The 15,953-nt window shown below is 36.1% G+C and overlaps 2 protein-coding genes across 3 annotated transcripts; both read left to right on the forward strand.

Moving 5' to 3' along the window:
* Positions 1 to 6,748: 6,748 nt before the first annotated feature.
* On the forward strand, positions 6,749 to 10,964 carry LOC132701270 (mucin-2-like). The gene is made up of 2 exons (XM_060669067.1): positions 6,749 to 6,832; positions 8,210 to 10,964. Exons 1-2 carry the CDS (start codon positions 6,800 to 6,802, stop codon positions 10,907 to 10,909), a joined length of 2,733 nt encoding a protein of 910 aa, XP_060525050.1. The 5' UTR covers positions 6,749 to 6,799; the 3' UTR covers positions 10,910 to 10,964.
* A 3,589-nt stretch (positions 10,965 to 14,553) lies between these two features.
* LOC132701271 (uncharacterized) lies at positions 14,554 to 15,930 on the forward strand. Of its 2 annotated transcripts, XM_060669069.1 has the most exons (3): positions 14,554 to 14,674; positions 15,191 to 15,360; positions 15,419 to 15,930. In XM_060669069.1, exons 1-3 carry the CDS (start codon positions 14,645 to 14,647, stop codon positions 15,648 to 15,650), a joined length of 432 nt encoding a protein of 143 aa, XP_060525052.1. In that variant the 5' UTR covers positions 14,554 to 14,644; the 3' UTR covers positions 15,651 to 15,930. The 2 variants fall into 2 exon arrangements, with proteins under 2 accessions (XP_060525052.1, XP_060525051.1); XM_060669068.1 differs by having other exon boundaries at positions 15,191 to 15,925.
* Positions 15,931 to 15,953: the final 23 nt, after the last annotated feature.

A 15,953-nucleotide genomic window follows, 5' to 3' on the forward strand; every position in this document is an offset into this window, starting at 1 on the left:
AAATCAGGAAAAAATTTAAGATACTCTTAGGCACGGATCCTATCGTCAACTTAAAAAAGATCTCACGTCATCTAGGGAACGCAACCTTAATAAGGCTTTTTCCCTATGAGAAGCTGTGATTAGGTTTCTAAAATTCCTCTTTTCCACAGACTCGCCAAGATGACCCCTCCGAAATATTGTCAGCACCATTGGTTCTCGAACATATTTTCTAGCTTCTATATTAAAGCCATTGCATTAGATACGAACGATATTATGGTTAGTCCCAATTCCCGAAACTCCCAAGATTATTTCATATATATTAAAATCCCAGATTCTGGAAGCAAACATTTTTCTCCCAATTGAAAAATGGTTGTCTGAAACTATGAATAAGCGTAGACAACAGCTATGGTTCTCCCGGGTTCTCCATTATCACCAGTCACTGCGAAATTAACCAAAATTAGGGAAACGCTACGTTGATGATCCTTTTGCTATTTGGCCTCATGGCCAGGAATCCTTCCGAGATCTTCTAGTCCGTTTAAACTCTATACATCCTAACATAAATATTACTATTTATCTAAGGACTTGTAAAATTAGTGATCTAACCTATTTGAATTGCCAATGCCACTTGGCGAAAAAACCTGACGTCAGTTGGTCCAACCAATCAACTGGTAAATTAGTGATCAAGCAACATTGAAGAACAAACCACAAATTGCAGATATTTCAGCAAACAGAGGGAGACATAAAAGTGAATAACAAATTCATCAGCAAATTGCTCGAGCAGTAGCCGACTCAATGGGCTACCTAGACAGCTAACGGCTGTGATCGTAGGAAGAACTCTAAATTTCTTGTTTACTTTTACTCATAACTCCTTCGCATTGTCACAGCTACACCATTTGGTTCCAGATTTTGGTCTGGGTTTCTACAAGCCAATCCCAATACTCCATAAACATCTGCAACTCAACCGGCAACTTCCGATACATCGACGCCAACTGTCTTCGATACTACTCCTGCTCCTACTCCACTCTAATGGGATGGTACCGGACACCTGCGGCGTGCACGCCGCCCGCCATCTTTAATCCGACGTCGCAGGGTTGCGACGCCGCCGCATTTTGCATAGACACGGTGTGTCGGAATAGGGCGATAGACGCGAAGTTGATAGACCCAAATGCTTTGAACTCCACACGACCGGTTACTTATATTCAGTGCATGGGAGTTATCAATCAGCACCCGGTCGTGGTCAGTTGCACCACCGTAGCGGGTGCTTCCGCGTATTACAATTTTGTCACTCAGACATGCACTGTGGTGTAGAACTAATGCAGAACATAAAGGAATCACAAGTAAAAGTAAAGGCAGCTTTTAGGATAATACATAATCCACAGGTCTAAAAAGGTGAAGACGAAGCAAGGAGCCCATTCAATCGAAATAAATTAATCTTGTATAATATTGATAATTAGTTGCAGATACTCTGATATAACTATACAGGGTGTTTTCTAATTGAATGTCAATAAGTAAGAGGCGATTTAAAAAGAATACTTCATATGAACATATGTGCTAAGCGTCTCAAGTTTTGAGATACAGAGTGGTCAAGTTTTCAAAAATAAGATATATTTTTTTAATATCTGTTATACCATTTTAGATATTTTGATAAATTTTGAATTGTCTAGTGCACCACAGTTTTTCAAAAATACACCAGTGGCGGGCGTACGGAATTTCACCTGTCTCTTTTGGCAGACATTTGGTACGCCACTGGTTTATCTTAAAATAAAAATTATTCTTACAATTTTCAATCATTTATAAAGAAATTTAATTTCTCAGATTTTTTCAAATAAAATATAAATTTAAAACAAAATTTTTAGATACTATACTTCAGAAAAAAGTATTAGAAAACTGTTTTAATGATGATGACTATTAATAATTTTTAACAAAATTTTCTGTTTATTAATTAATAATAACCTTTTTCAAAAAAAGGTAGAACATAGAAACTAGATAAGTTGTTGAAAGTGTCCTTCAACTTGAAGGAATCACGCTTCAGCTCTTTCACTCATATTGCAGTATTAACGGTGAATAAGAGACTTTTAAGATGCCCCCATAAGAAAAAGAGGCTGAGGTCAACGGAGTCCTATTCATGGGTTATTAAATATGTGCTTCAAATTTTCTCGAACTGCCGTCATACATGACCCACATTGTATTTCTGATTAAATATGGTACTTCTAGCAATATTTTCAAGTCCTCTTCTAAAAACCGGCGATAATTATGGTCATTTAACCTTTCTGGAAGGAAACAGGGTCCAATTAAGTAATTTCCAACAATTCCAGAGCAAATATTTACCGGAATATGGTTATTATGGAAATTTCTGATTGCATTTCTGGAAAAGTTAACTTCATCTGTAAATATTATTTCTTGGTCAAACAATTGATAATCCGAAATTTTGTCCAAAAGCCATTCACAAAAGGAAGTAACGTTTGGACTCGTTGAATATGATACGGGTACAATAGAAAAATTTTTCAAACCAAAGCGTGCGAGTTATTCATATTATTTCCTAGTACTGGTTCTGGGATTCAGGATTTCAGGATTTTCATCAATTCATGCTTCTTTAATTTCTGTAGTTCTCACAGTCCGATGGGCCCCTTTTAAATGATTATTTGCCCTCAAAGTACCTGTTTCAAATTCAAGAAATTAAATTTCTTTAGAACCGATTGGAGATTATAAGAATATTTTTTTGTTTTAAGCGAAATCAGTGGCGTACCATCAATGTCTGCCAAAAAGGACATGTGAAATTTCGTACTGAAACCAATGGTGTATTTAAAAAAATAATGTGGTACACTAAATAATGTCTCTTAATACATGGTACATATGTGCCAAATTTCATTAAAATATGGTGGTGTTACATACATTAAAGAAATATAATTTATTTTTCAAAATTTTACCATCCGGTATCTCAAAAGTTAAGACGTTTAGGACATATGCGAATATGAAGTTTTCTTTTTAAAATGGACCCATACATACAATATACGATTAGAAAATACCCTGTATAGATAATAAAAAATAGAAAGAATTCTATGTGTCAATTTTTTTTGAGGTACAGGGAGAAAAAAAATCGGTGTTGTATTTTAAACACGCTGTATCGCATTGATATAATAAAATAGAAATCTTATAGATCCTTTTTTTTTGTAAAATCCAGTGACGCACTCAGATTTTTTTTATATTATAAATTTTTAATATACCAATTGCTTTTTTTATATCTCTACCTTATTGTTAGTAAACTTGAAAACAATTAATCAATTATTTTTTTATAAACTTTAAGATACAAGCGATAGGTATATGCTTCAAATGAAATGCCAAAATTTGAAATGAATTTTTTATACGCCTTCTCAAAATCGATATTACGGAATAATAGGGACTATTTTTCAAAAATAAGTAGAAATATTTACACTCATTGATTTGGTTGAATTAAATTCTACGATATGCTAAAAAATGGGTTGCTTTCCGATTAAAGATATTTCCAACATTTTCATAGTCTATTCTAATTTTTTTTTAACAAATTAATTCAACAAACTATTTTCTGTATTCTGCAGTGTGATTTTATTTATGTGATAAAATAGGGATAGAAAAGTCCATTTAGACAATTATGTATTTTTGAGAAGCGCTATGAAATTTTTCACTCGAAACAACATAACTTTGGATCTTATCTTAGAAATGATGTCTTTTACACAAATTCTGATTACGTTACTGGATTCGAAGGAAAAAAGATCTGCAAGATATAATTTTCATCATCCGGTTATGACACAGGGTGTCAAAAATACAAATGGTAACTTGAATGGTCAAATTGGGTTTTAAAACAAAGCAAGCTAGGATAGCTAGCTAGAGTGTTCCGAATTGTTAGAACAAAATATAGTTAGTGGGCAAGCTAGGATAGCTAGCTAGAGCAGATAGCTAGATAGCTAATAATAGATCGGATGCCCCGCAATAACAACGAAAATTGGACACATTGTACATAATACAATAGCTATCTTCACTGATTACAAATAGTTGTTATTATAAATATTGTATCCAAGTAGTAACAAAAATACGTATAGGCCCTATAAATTAATCAAACAGTAAAAAATGTTGTTATCTTCCAAAAATATTCCGAATTGTTCGAACATAATATAATAAAATATAGCTAGTGGGCAAAAATATTCAAGGGTTGATAGAGTGAATCCAAGAAATACGTTTCCCGGTATGGACGATCGACATCGAAATAATGAATGACGATGTTATTTGCGTTGGTCGTCATTAATTGCAATAATTACGCAAATTTTATCATTTTACAATTGGGCTAAATATAAAAATGATTACCTTTACCATATATATTACAAATCACACGTTGATTTACTGCTGCGGCGGATATGAATTTTTCTCTCCTAGGACTTACCTGCTCACATACAAGGTGGTATCGAACTAAAATAAGATGCAACGTTGTCGCTTTTAACCACAATCTTACCTTAAAACGGCAAGCCCTATATTTTATAACATTTTTGGATTCATTCCCATAACTGTATAGTGCGGTTTTCATAATATTAATTATTTTTCTTTTTGAACACGCAGTGGTTTAAAATTAATGATTGTCCACGTAATACACAGAAATTATCAATACCATTTGGTGCCGAATTTTACTAACTTTTGGGAAATAACCCCGAAAACGCATTTTGGGTTGAAAAACCGGCTCAAAAATCGATGGTCAATTTTAAAAGTTTTATAACCCCTTTACTTATAATTTTGAGAAAGTAAAATTTATACATTATATACCTTAGTCTATCCAACGATATCGAAAAGTCTTACACAAGTTGTATCGGCTACCGTCGGGAACGAAGAAAAAATTAAAAATTTAAATTTTTGGGAAAAATCAAGACCAAACCCCCATGAAAATTTTGGATCGAGCTCGATATTCACCGATCCGACTGAAATTTGGCATGACGGTAGTGGGTCGAGAGTGGGGGGTTATTAAAAAAAATTAGTCGGTTGTTTAATTGGAAGTTTCTGAGCTCTTTTGGGGCGCAAAATGTAGGGAAACAAGGGGTTTTCTCGATAAAATGTCGATAGTTTATCGACATTTTCAAAAAATAATTAATATTGGAATTTTTGGTCCTCGAAAACCCCTCTACGCAGAATCTTGCCTACTTTTGGGAAATTACCTTGAAATCGCAATTTAGTGTCCCTTAAATTGGTTACAGAATAGTGTATACCTAGGTAGTAAGGATTTTTAAATAATTGCGATGATTGCAATGAAGTGTTTCACTGGTAGCAAATTTTATTCCCACATCATGAGCTGTTTTATTCATGGTGAACACAAGTGAAATTTGGAATGGCCCTAAGTTTTGAGCGGAGGGCAATTTTGTATCGGCACAAACTTACTTTCATTCATTTGTTTTTCATCTCGCACAAATACTTTTTCATATTTCTCCCTTTTACTAGAATTTCATTAATAATTTCTAACATTCTTTAATATTTAACAATACTTTCGCGTAAATTCTTACATATTTTAATATATTTTCGAATATTTTCTCATATTTCCTTTGAATTTGCAACTAGGTTCAACTATTTCCTAATATTTTATAGCCTTTCCTTAATTTTTCTCATATTTTCAACTATTTCCTCCTATTTTCTCGTATTTATTTGCTTAATACTTATATGTTCTCCTTTTCCTTTAATATTTGTTCATTTCATTTCTACTCATATTTTCTCGCATTTATTTAATGTTCCCTCTTGATTCCTTCATAATTTCTACATATTCGCGATATATTTTTTAATAATTTTAATTTTCTAATTATTTATAATTCATTTCACGTTTTACTATTTCCTAATATTTTAATTAGCCATGCAAAGTCATGTTTAACTCAATTTTGTATTGAACGAATTTACTGCCATTAATTTGTTTTTCATTCCGTTTCATTGTTTTAAATTCCAATTAGATTCTCGAAAGCATTTGAAACAATTGAAAAATGCAATCATTATTTCAAAACAATAAATGATAGACAAAGAGATTCATCAAAACTTCCTTTGAATAACTATTCTCGTCCAATTTAATTTGTATTGAATTAAATCTTGAAAGAGCAATCGACTAATTTCCTGAAACGGCATGGCGTTCCGTGATTAATTAATAAAAATAAGTCAAGTTAAAGTGATTTTTAATTTAATTTTTAATGATATACATTTTTGTATTTGTATTATGGAATAAATTTATCTGCACTATTCTAAGATGGGGAACTTCCGCAGGCTGCACGAACATTTTCTTCCTTCTGTGGCTTCAAATGGCACCTAAGTTAACGTTTTAGTTTTGCTTCCATCCATCCATCCATCTGTCTGCCACATGTTGTTGTTAGAGGTGGCAACGCTGCGTAGCACAAAATTTCAAACCACTGGAATTTCGGTTTGTGTTAAAAAAACTGTATAAGCCTTATTAAATACTCCAGCCAATATGACGTCACTTATAGATACCATTCGATAAACAAATCTCAGCAGTGTGTTTCCCAGATCAATACGGATTTTCTTTGTAAGCGTGGTTCCCGAAACGTAGACGATTTTGGTTCGGGATAAAAAAAGACTGTGACTAAACTTTATTGGAGGCAATTCTAGCCGCATGGGAGGCCGGCGATATCTATCTGAACGGTACCGTCAGGGCGCAATTTTATTTGGGACAATAAAACGTGGCAATTAAATTTATTGTCGCCGTCGCTACATTAGATATATTTCCCGATGTCGCCCTTCGACGATCAGTGATTATCCACATTTAGTCGCGATCGCAATTAAAAAAAAAATTGCCCATGCGCTTAACGCGACCATGAATTGGATACGCATTTTGCCATACCTTTTTGTAAGTACCTCCCAGTATTTTCGAAAATAGCTTTTCATATTCCCCTCACCCCCCCCCCCCCTTCAACGTTAACATTTACTCGAAGTGCATTCATAACTTCTCACATCGTTAAATATTTCCTTCAACTTTTGCGCTTGTGTGAAATATTCACTTAATATTTTTGGTTATTTTCTCCTATTTCTTTAATATTTGCTACTACATTCCATTATTTCCTATTATTTTCCAGCATTTCCTTAATATTTCCGTATATTCTCGCATAATTTTTCATATTTCGTCATATTTTATAGTATTTCCTTCATTTTTCCCATATTTTGTCTAGTTCCTCATATTTTTCATGTTTACTTAATATTTCTTTGTTTTCTGCTTTTTCTTTAACATTTGCTACTACGTTCCATCATTTACTTAATACATTTTCATATTTTGACCTATTTATTTCCTCTTATTCTCCGCTATTTCCTTCTATTTTTTAGTATTTCCTTTATTTCCTTATACTTCAATAACTTCTTATATTTCGTTTGTTTTCAAATATGTTTCATTATTTCGTCATCTTTAATAATTTTTCTCATATTTTCTCGAATTTATTGAATATTCCCTCTCCATTGAATATCTGCTCATATTTCCTTATGTTTTTTATATTTGCTACTAATTTCAACTATTTCCACCTGTTTTCTCGTACTTCCCAAATAATTCATCATATTTAATCAGTTCCACTATTTTGCCATAATTTATAAAATTTCCTTAATTTTTCTCACATTTTGCACTTTTTCCTCATATTTTATAGTATTTCGTTAATACATTCTCATATTTTGCGGCTATTTTTTTATATTCTCTCGTATTTATTTAACATTTTCTCATACTTTCAATTGCTTTCCCCTATTTTCTAGTATTTCCCATATTTTGCGCTATATCCACAATTGTTCTTGTATTCTCTTAAAATATTATCATATTTTGTGCTATTTTATCATATTTACTCTTATTTATTTAATAATTTCTTTATTAATATTATTATTTTTGCTACTACGGTCCATTATTGCTTATTTTTTTTTAGTGTTTTCTTAATATTTTCTCATATTTCGACACTATTTTCTCATATTTTCCCTTGTTTATTTAAAACTCCCCTTAACTCCACATTATTTCCTAATTTTTTCGAGTATTTTGAAATATTCTTCGTATTTCAATATTTGCCACTACGTTTATTTTCAAGAACCTATATCGTTAATCTTTCGTTTTATGTTCCGCTGTTTCCTCATTTCAAACATATCTCATTATTCTTAGGTTCCCTACTTCTTGATTCTTTCTAGTTCATTAATATTTTCTCATATTTTGCAATACTTCCTCTTATTTTTTGTGTTTCGATCATCTAACTGCATCCAACAGGTTTGGAACTGCCCTCCATTGATATTTGGCGGCGAGCCTGTGCCGAGATCGATAAAGTGTTTATCTACCGGTACATTTTCGTGCTTGACCAACGGACGCTTCGAGGATCCGTTCGATCCGACATGCTCGAAGTATTACCTCTGCGCCACGTACGAGGTCGAATTGGTGACCGTTCGCCTCGCTTGTCCCGAAGGCATGTTCTACGATCCTACAGAGGAACGCTGCTCATCACAGTACGCCTGCATTTGCGATTCTAACGCTACCGTCACCACGAAAGCTCCACCGACCACGAACCCGTGGTGTTCCGAATGCTCGAAGTGTCTAACTACGGAAGAGAGCCAGTCTACCGTGGTGTCTCTGTCTACCAGTAGCCCGGGGTATCCAACAACCGGTGACACTACTCTGGTTACTGGAGGAGGCAACTTAACAACACCTGGACCAACCTGGCAGCCGACTATCAGTGATACAACTGTCGCTACTAAAGGAGACAATTTCACAAGCACAATTCCACCAAATAGCGACACCACTATTGCTACTCAGGAAAATACGTCCACAAGAACAGTTACACCCACAGGGCAGCCGACAAATAGCGATAGGACTTCTGTTTCGCAAGGAGGCGACCTTACAACACTGGGACCAAGCTGGCAACCGACATACAGTGACACCACACCTGTTACTCAAGAAGATACGTCCTCAAGTACAGTTACATCCAGCGGGCAGCCGACAAATAGCGATAGGACTTCTGTTTCGCAAGGAGACAACCTTACAACACTCGGACCAAGTTGGCACCCTACAAACAGTGACACCACACCTGTTACTCAAGAAAATCCGTCTTCAAGTACAGTTACACCCAGCGGGCATTCGACAAATAGCGATAGGACTTCTGTTTCGCAAGAAGGCAACCTTACAACACTCGGACCAAGTTGGCACCCTACAAACAGTGACACCACACCTGTTACTCAAGAAGATACGTCTTCAAGTACAGTTACACCCAGCGGGCAGCCGACATCTAGCGATAGGACTTCTGTTTCGCAAGGGGGCAACCTTACAACACTCGGACCAAGTTGGCACCCTACAAACAGTGACACCACACCTGTTCCTCAAGAAGATACGTCTTCAAGTACAGTTACACCCAGTGGGCAGTCGACAAATAGCGATACGACTGCTGTTTCGCATGGAGAAAACTTTACCACATCTATACCAACCAATAACACTTCTATTCCTACTCAAGGTGATAACTCCACGAGCACAGTTTCACCCAGCGGGCAACCAACAACCAGTGACGCCACCATTTTTACCCAAGGAACTGACTCAACGACTCAACCTGCAACTTCCACTACAGCACATATTACCCCAACCACGTTGACTTCCGATCCCTGTGGTACCCAAGAAACATTCACGTGCTCAGAAAACGGCAGGTTTACGAATCCCGCAGACCGAAGTTGTTCCAGCTACTATTACTGCATCAAACTAAGAGACGGCAACTTCACTTCGGCCTTTTACGTGTGCCCTCCCGACTCCTATTTCAATCCCGTAAGCCAAGGATGCGATACAGGCTACGTGTGCCCCTGTCAAACTGTTCCCACGACTACGTCGCTAAGTCAATCATCTACTGCGGTACCGACAACATCACAACCATCGGAAGGAACCACTGGGTTACCACCACCAGCCTATTGTGACTCGGTGGGCAGCAACTCATTCACCTGCTTTGCTAACGGCAGGTTTATCAACCCCAACGACGCGTCCTGTTTGAGCTATTACTATTGCTACGAATTGAGTAGCTCGTGGTACAAGTCGGTACTCTACGAGTGCGCCGCAGGATCCTTATTCAACAACGCCACTGGCGCGTGCGAAGCTGGATACCAGTGTCCCTGCAACGACCTGCTCACAACTGAAACCACCGTCGCGCCTACTAGCGAAGCACCCACCATAACTCCATCGGCTTGCCCGGTAAATGAGGCGCTAACACCCTTCAACTGCACCGAAAACGGAAGGTTCTCCAACCCGAACGATTCTAGTTGCTCCAGCTACTATTACTGCTACAAGCTGCGCAGCGGTTCGTTCAGTCAAATGCTGTACACTTGTCCCTCTGGGTCGCTTTTCAACCCAGAAAGCCAGGGTTGCGACACGCAATACAGCTGTCCGTGCGGTACCACCACCGAAGTGACCTCGACGCCGACGACCATCGAACCGTGCGACTACAGCCCATCTAACCCAACATTTGTTTGCGAACAAAATGGAAGGTATCCGAGTCCCAACGACACCAGCTGCGCGAGCTACTACTTCTGCTACAAGCTCTCGAGCGGTAGCTTCAGTCAGACCCTTTACACCTGCCCTACGGGATCTCTTTTCAACCCCGACTTGGGAGGTTGCGATGCCCAATTCCGTTGTCCATGTTCGAGCTCCGCAACCACGACAACAGCTGCAGCGCCAACCGAAACCTCGACATCTTCTGCCCTCGAGACGACGACCACCACGTCTACTTGCACAGCAGACGTTTCGACAGTGACGTTCACTTGCTCGGAAAATGGCCGGTTTTTAAACCCAGCCGATCTATATTGCGAATCGTACATCTACTGCTACAAGCTGAGCAGCGGGAGCTTCGTGCAGCAGACCTACACTTGTCCGTCGGGTACTTTCTTCAGCCCCGCTTCCCAAGGTTGTTCCAGCGACAATACGTGCAGATGTCAACAGTCATGATGTCCTCTACTTCAAGCTCGCTACGTTTTTATTTATAGATTTATATTTTTGTATGTTGGGCATCACGGTACTTAATAAAAAGTGATGATCCGTCGTGTTCTTTCGATCGATCGGTCAGCATCGAAGGTACGCCAAGAAATTCGGTTACCACGGTGCACGTTTCTCTCAGAAAATATCGTAAAACGGCAACGACCAATAAACATAAAAGGATTAAGCGATTAGGATCGAGTTGTTTAATCCTCGTGGTGCTGTTTATTGCATCAGATGCAGGCTCGCGAATACGCGATACGAAATTGCCAAAATGTTCGACAGTTTCTGACGTTTCGCCAATCATTGTGTTGGCTTCTTCAGAGCTAGACTGAAACTGCTCCAGTTTCAGTCAATTTCGGCCAGCAAAAATCGACGCAGGAAGAATCCAGAAGTTTTATAAAAAGTACGGCAAATACAACGTTTTTATACGAAAAATAAATAAATAAAACAAAATAAGCCATAATCCAAAACAACATACAGTATTCCATAAACCAGAAAGGAAAAAGACTAAAGCACTCTTTTACTGGGTACAGGCATTTACTCACAAGATGTTCCTTTTGATCCCTTTAAATGCACATAAATTATCATTTTTATTTCTAACGGTAAAAGGTTAAAAAATTGCACATAACTTTGCATAAGGAACCCTAAAGTCGTCTTTAGTTCTTTTATTCACTTAGTGAAAATTCCTGTTCAACACAAAACCTGATTTATTTTGAAACACATAATCACACATTTCCAACGCATATAAACCATACAATGTTAAGATATTAAATTTTTTAAAATAGGTTTTACAACAAGTAGACATCTTACGGCCTTTTCTGAACCACGAACACATTTGTCGAATAAGTCGACCATCCCCACAAAATTATACCATACCTAATTCTACTCTCAATATGAGCGTAATAAATACTTAATATTTGTGATTCCGTTAAGATATTCTTCAGATTATGTAACAAATAGATGTTTGCTCCCAACTTCGATACCAAAATTCATATTTTTATCTATGAACATTCCATGAAACCTTACTTCATGTATCGATCTCAAATCTTCAGTATTTATGTGAAGCGGAAGGTCTCTACATGGCTTTTGACTATGATGGAATCTTAAAATAGATGTTTTTAGAGGATTAAGATATAAGTTATTATTGTTAAACCAAGAGTTCACGTCGTTCAAAACCACGTTACATGTTTCTTTCAGACATCGATAGTACTCGCCCTCCTCAGGAGGTGATCGATCATTTCCATTTAGAGATAATAACAATCTATTCTGATCTTTAAAAATTTTCTCATCACATATCAGCAAAATCTTTAACCTCCTCTGATCATTAAAATGAGTGAAGGGTGACTATAACAATAATAATAATAATAATAATAATAATCTTTTTTTCTAAATCGACAAATACAATGTTTGTATAGAAAATTGTCAATAAAATAAATAAAATAGAAAACTACAAATAGCAATCTATAATCTATAATAATAATAATAATAATAATAATAATAATAATCTATATCTATAAGTAAGAAAAGAGACTAACTAAAGTACTCTTCCACTGAGCACAGGCATTTGAACACAAGATATTCCCTTTTATTCCTTTAAATGCACATAAATTATCACACGTCTTTAGATCTTGTGTTCACTGAGTGAAAACTACTGTTCAACACAAAACTTGACTTATTTTGAAACACATAAACACACATTTCGAACACATATAGACCATACAATGTTAAAATATTCAACTATTTAAAATAGGTTTGTTAGGTTGTTATACCATACCTAATTCTACACTCAACATTATCAACGAGTTTTCAAATTCATGTTTTTATCTATGAACATTCCAAGAAACCTTACACCATGTACCAATCGCAAATCTTCAGTATTTATTTGAAGCAAATGTTCTCTACATGGCTTTTGACTAAGATGGAATCTTATAAAGATGTTTTTAGTACATTACGATGTAAGTTATTATCATTGAACCTCACTCTAATCCACGTGGCATTTGTCATCCAGAAACGAATCACACCTACCCGTCATAGATATCGTAAAGTTATCAGCAAACTTTTTAAATGGTCTCAATATACAAGAGGAAAAGTACCGGTCCTAATACAGAGCCCTGAGGGACGCCCATTTTTACCACCATCTGTTTTATACATTAGGCTAACATATTGTTTCTTAGATTCTGCAAATTTCAATGGAGGACCGCTGATACCACTGCAAGACATTTTCGAATGCCCTGCTGAGGTCACAGAATACCCCAACAGGACAATCACCGGACTTTAACTGGTCTGTAATTATTAATATTTGTTTTACTACCTTTTTTATGTAATGGAATAATTTTTCTAATTTTTTGGCTTGAATTTATAAATGTACTAGATGGGTAAATGGCTTTATAATGAATATTAAGAACGTTTATTTTAAGCTTTTTAATAAGTATACGCCTCTCTGAAAAACTCATGTCTGACATAGCTCGACTATCTTCAATTTTTTTATTAATACGCTCCAGTTGAATATTATTGAACTTCTCTTTCTATGAGTTACTTTTGTTAGCACGTTCCAACTGGATTTTGTTATAATTTCAGAATTTACAATTCTATGCTGGCAAAAGCTTTTCTTTCCATTCCTTACTAGCCTGTTATGCGCGATTTTAGCCAACCTATACCTGCCTCGTAAATTTTCATATATTTTTTGTTGTTGAAAGAAATATTTAAGTTCCCTACTTGATTTTTTTACATCATAGCATATCCACGGGTTTTTATTGTTACACATACAAAATGGACGTTTAGGAAAACACATGTTAAAATTTGACAAAAATTCCAAATAAAAGTAGTCAAACGCAGAATCAAGGCTTCACGCGCTATACATATTAGACCAATTTTTATGAAATAGTGCTTGTTGAAATGGCTTTATTTTGAATTGCATTTACATTATCGACAAAGCTTATTGAAGATAAAATTGATCTATGGTCTGATATTGTATTTTCAATAACAGGTATTACGTGAAAAACTCGAAAATACACGATCAATTGTTGAAGCCATTGAACTCTACTTGCTAAACCAAATGTAACTTTCCAATTCGGTAATTGATTATAAACAATGTTTAATTTATCACTAGGATAATGATAAACTGAAATTAATACCAAGCTTTCATCCTTATTATTCCTTTTTATTTACATATGACACACCACAAACTTCAAAATCTATAACAAGAGGAAATTATTAAAATGGTTGGTATTTTCATGAGGAGGTGGTCCAAAGCTTTTAGTACTTTCACTATTTCCTCATCATTGGAATTGTTTAGAATGAAAATCTTGCACAAGGGCCTTCTCTTGCATGTTCTAAATTTTCAATAATTTCGAGTATTCCATTACCATCAAAACACCACCTCCTTTTTTATAAGTAGTGAAGAGGATGCCAGAAACTGGAGATAAATAAAATGGTTTTCGATTTCACTATAGGAGATTATCCTCTACAACTAATTTAAAACGACGCAATCAGCCTTAAAAATTCGGCGATATTAAAACAAACCTGCCAGGATCCGGATTAACATAATCCCAGTACAAACCTATTAAGTGATTTACGTTTTATTTTGAGAAAGGTAGATGCGACGATTAGCTGGCATTTTTCTCATCCACATATAAAATAGTTACGTCCCAGGCGCATCGTTAAAGTCGTATCGCGTGTCAAGAGAAGAAAAACGGGTCAACCATTATGAAGAGCTCGGCCTTAGCTGTCATTTTGGTAAGTTGCACTTCCAAGCGGCAACCTTTAAACAAATTTGGTATTTTCCGCGTTTGTTATTGAATTTTCAAAATCAAATTTTGGCAGAGTCTGCATTGCGTAGGCTTAGCCACGCAATTTTAAATTGACAGTTGCAATTATAGGGTATATCAGAACAGTGTAGAAGTAATGCGATGGGATAATTGCCACTTTTGACCACTTTCATTCAAACATACATGGTAACACTTATATATATATATATATATATATATATATATATATATATATATATATATATATATATATATATATATATATATATATATATATGTATATATATTTCCGTAGCATTCACACGATTATAAGAGTATTAAAAAAATCGGGGCATTCACTCCTATAAAAAAAGATAATATCAACCCCAGATAAGATTTTAATGGAGCTTTAAAAGTCCACATTAACCAAAAAGCAGTTTTACTGAAAAGATAATAGACTTTAGAACGAGTTGCGGTATCAGTACTCATAGTGACGCATCTACAGGTGTCATTCATCGCGTCTACCACCATAGCATTCGGCTGTGCTTACGAATCAAACCCGGACTACTTCAACTGCACCGAAGTCGGTCACTTTCCCAACTTAAACGATCCTACCTGCACGACATACTTTTGCTGCTCAGAGAGGGACGACCAGTTCATCAAGGAACTCAAGACGTGCGTAGTCGATACATACTTCAACGAAGATACCGGAGGGTGCGATTATCTTTACCAGTGTCCATGCAGAGAAGCGGAGACGAAGAAGTCGACCGACTGCGTCGTCGACAGCAGCGCCCAGTTCACCTGCACCGAGCCGGGATGTTTCCCCAATCCCGCCGATCCCTATTGCAAGAGCTACATCTCCTGTTACGCCGCTAAAAGCGGGAAGATTTATAAATCGACTTATTCTTGTCCTTACGGTACTTTTTTTGATAGCGCTGGGGGCGCTGGCGGGTGTTCTATCGTGAACAATTGTCCGTGTCAAGAGAACGCCTAAGTGGTCTGTGAACGACACCATCGCCCTTGAGGGCCACTCTTCGAATACTGTGCTGAGAAATATTCGATTTGTTTTTAAATCTTATATATTTTATATACTTATCTTTCTCTGTGAATACGTTGCTATTTTTGTAATTAAATGTATTCCAACAAGACGATTAAATGTAGTTTTGTTTAAATTGGAAAGGAAGGAAAACTAACCAAAACATCAGGAAAGGTATTGCTGGTTGCCGAAACACAGTTCGTCCTATACATTGAAGATAATAATAAAGCTC

The sequence above is a fragment of the Cylas formicarius genome, unplaced genomic scaffold (assembly GCF_029955315.1).
Source record: "Cylas formicarius isolate icCylForm1 unplaced genomic scaffold, icCylForm1.1 PGA_scaffold_4__25_contigs__length_36172078, whole genome shotgun sequence".
Taxonomy (NCBI): domain Eukaryota; kingdom Metazoa; phylum Arthropoda; class Insecta; order Coleoptera; family Brentidae; genus Cylas; species Cylas formicarius.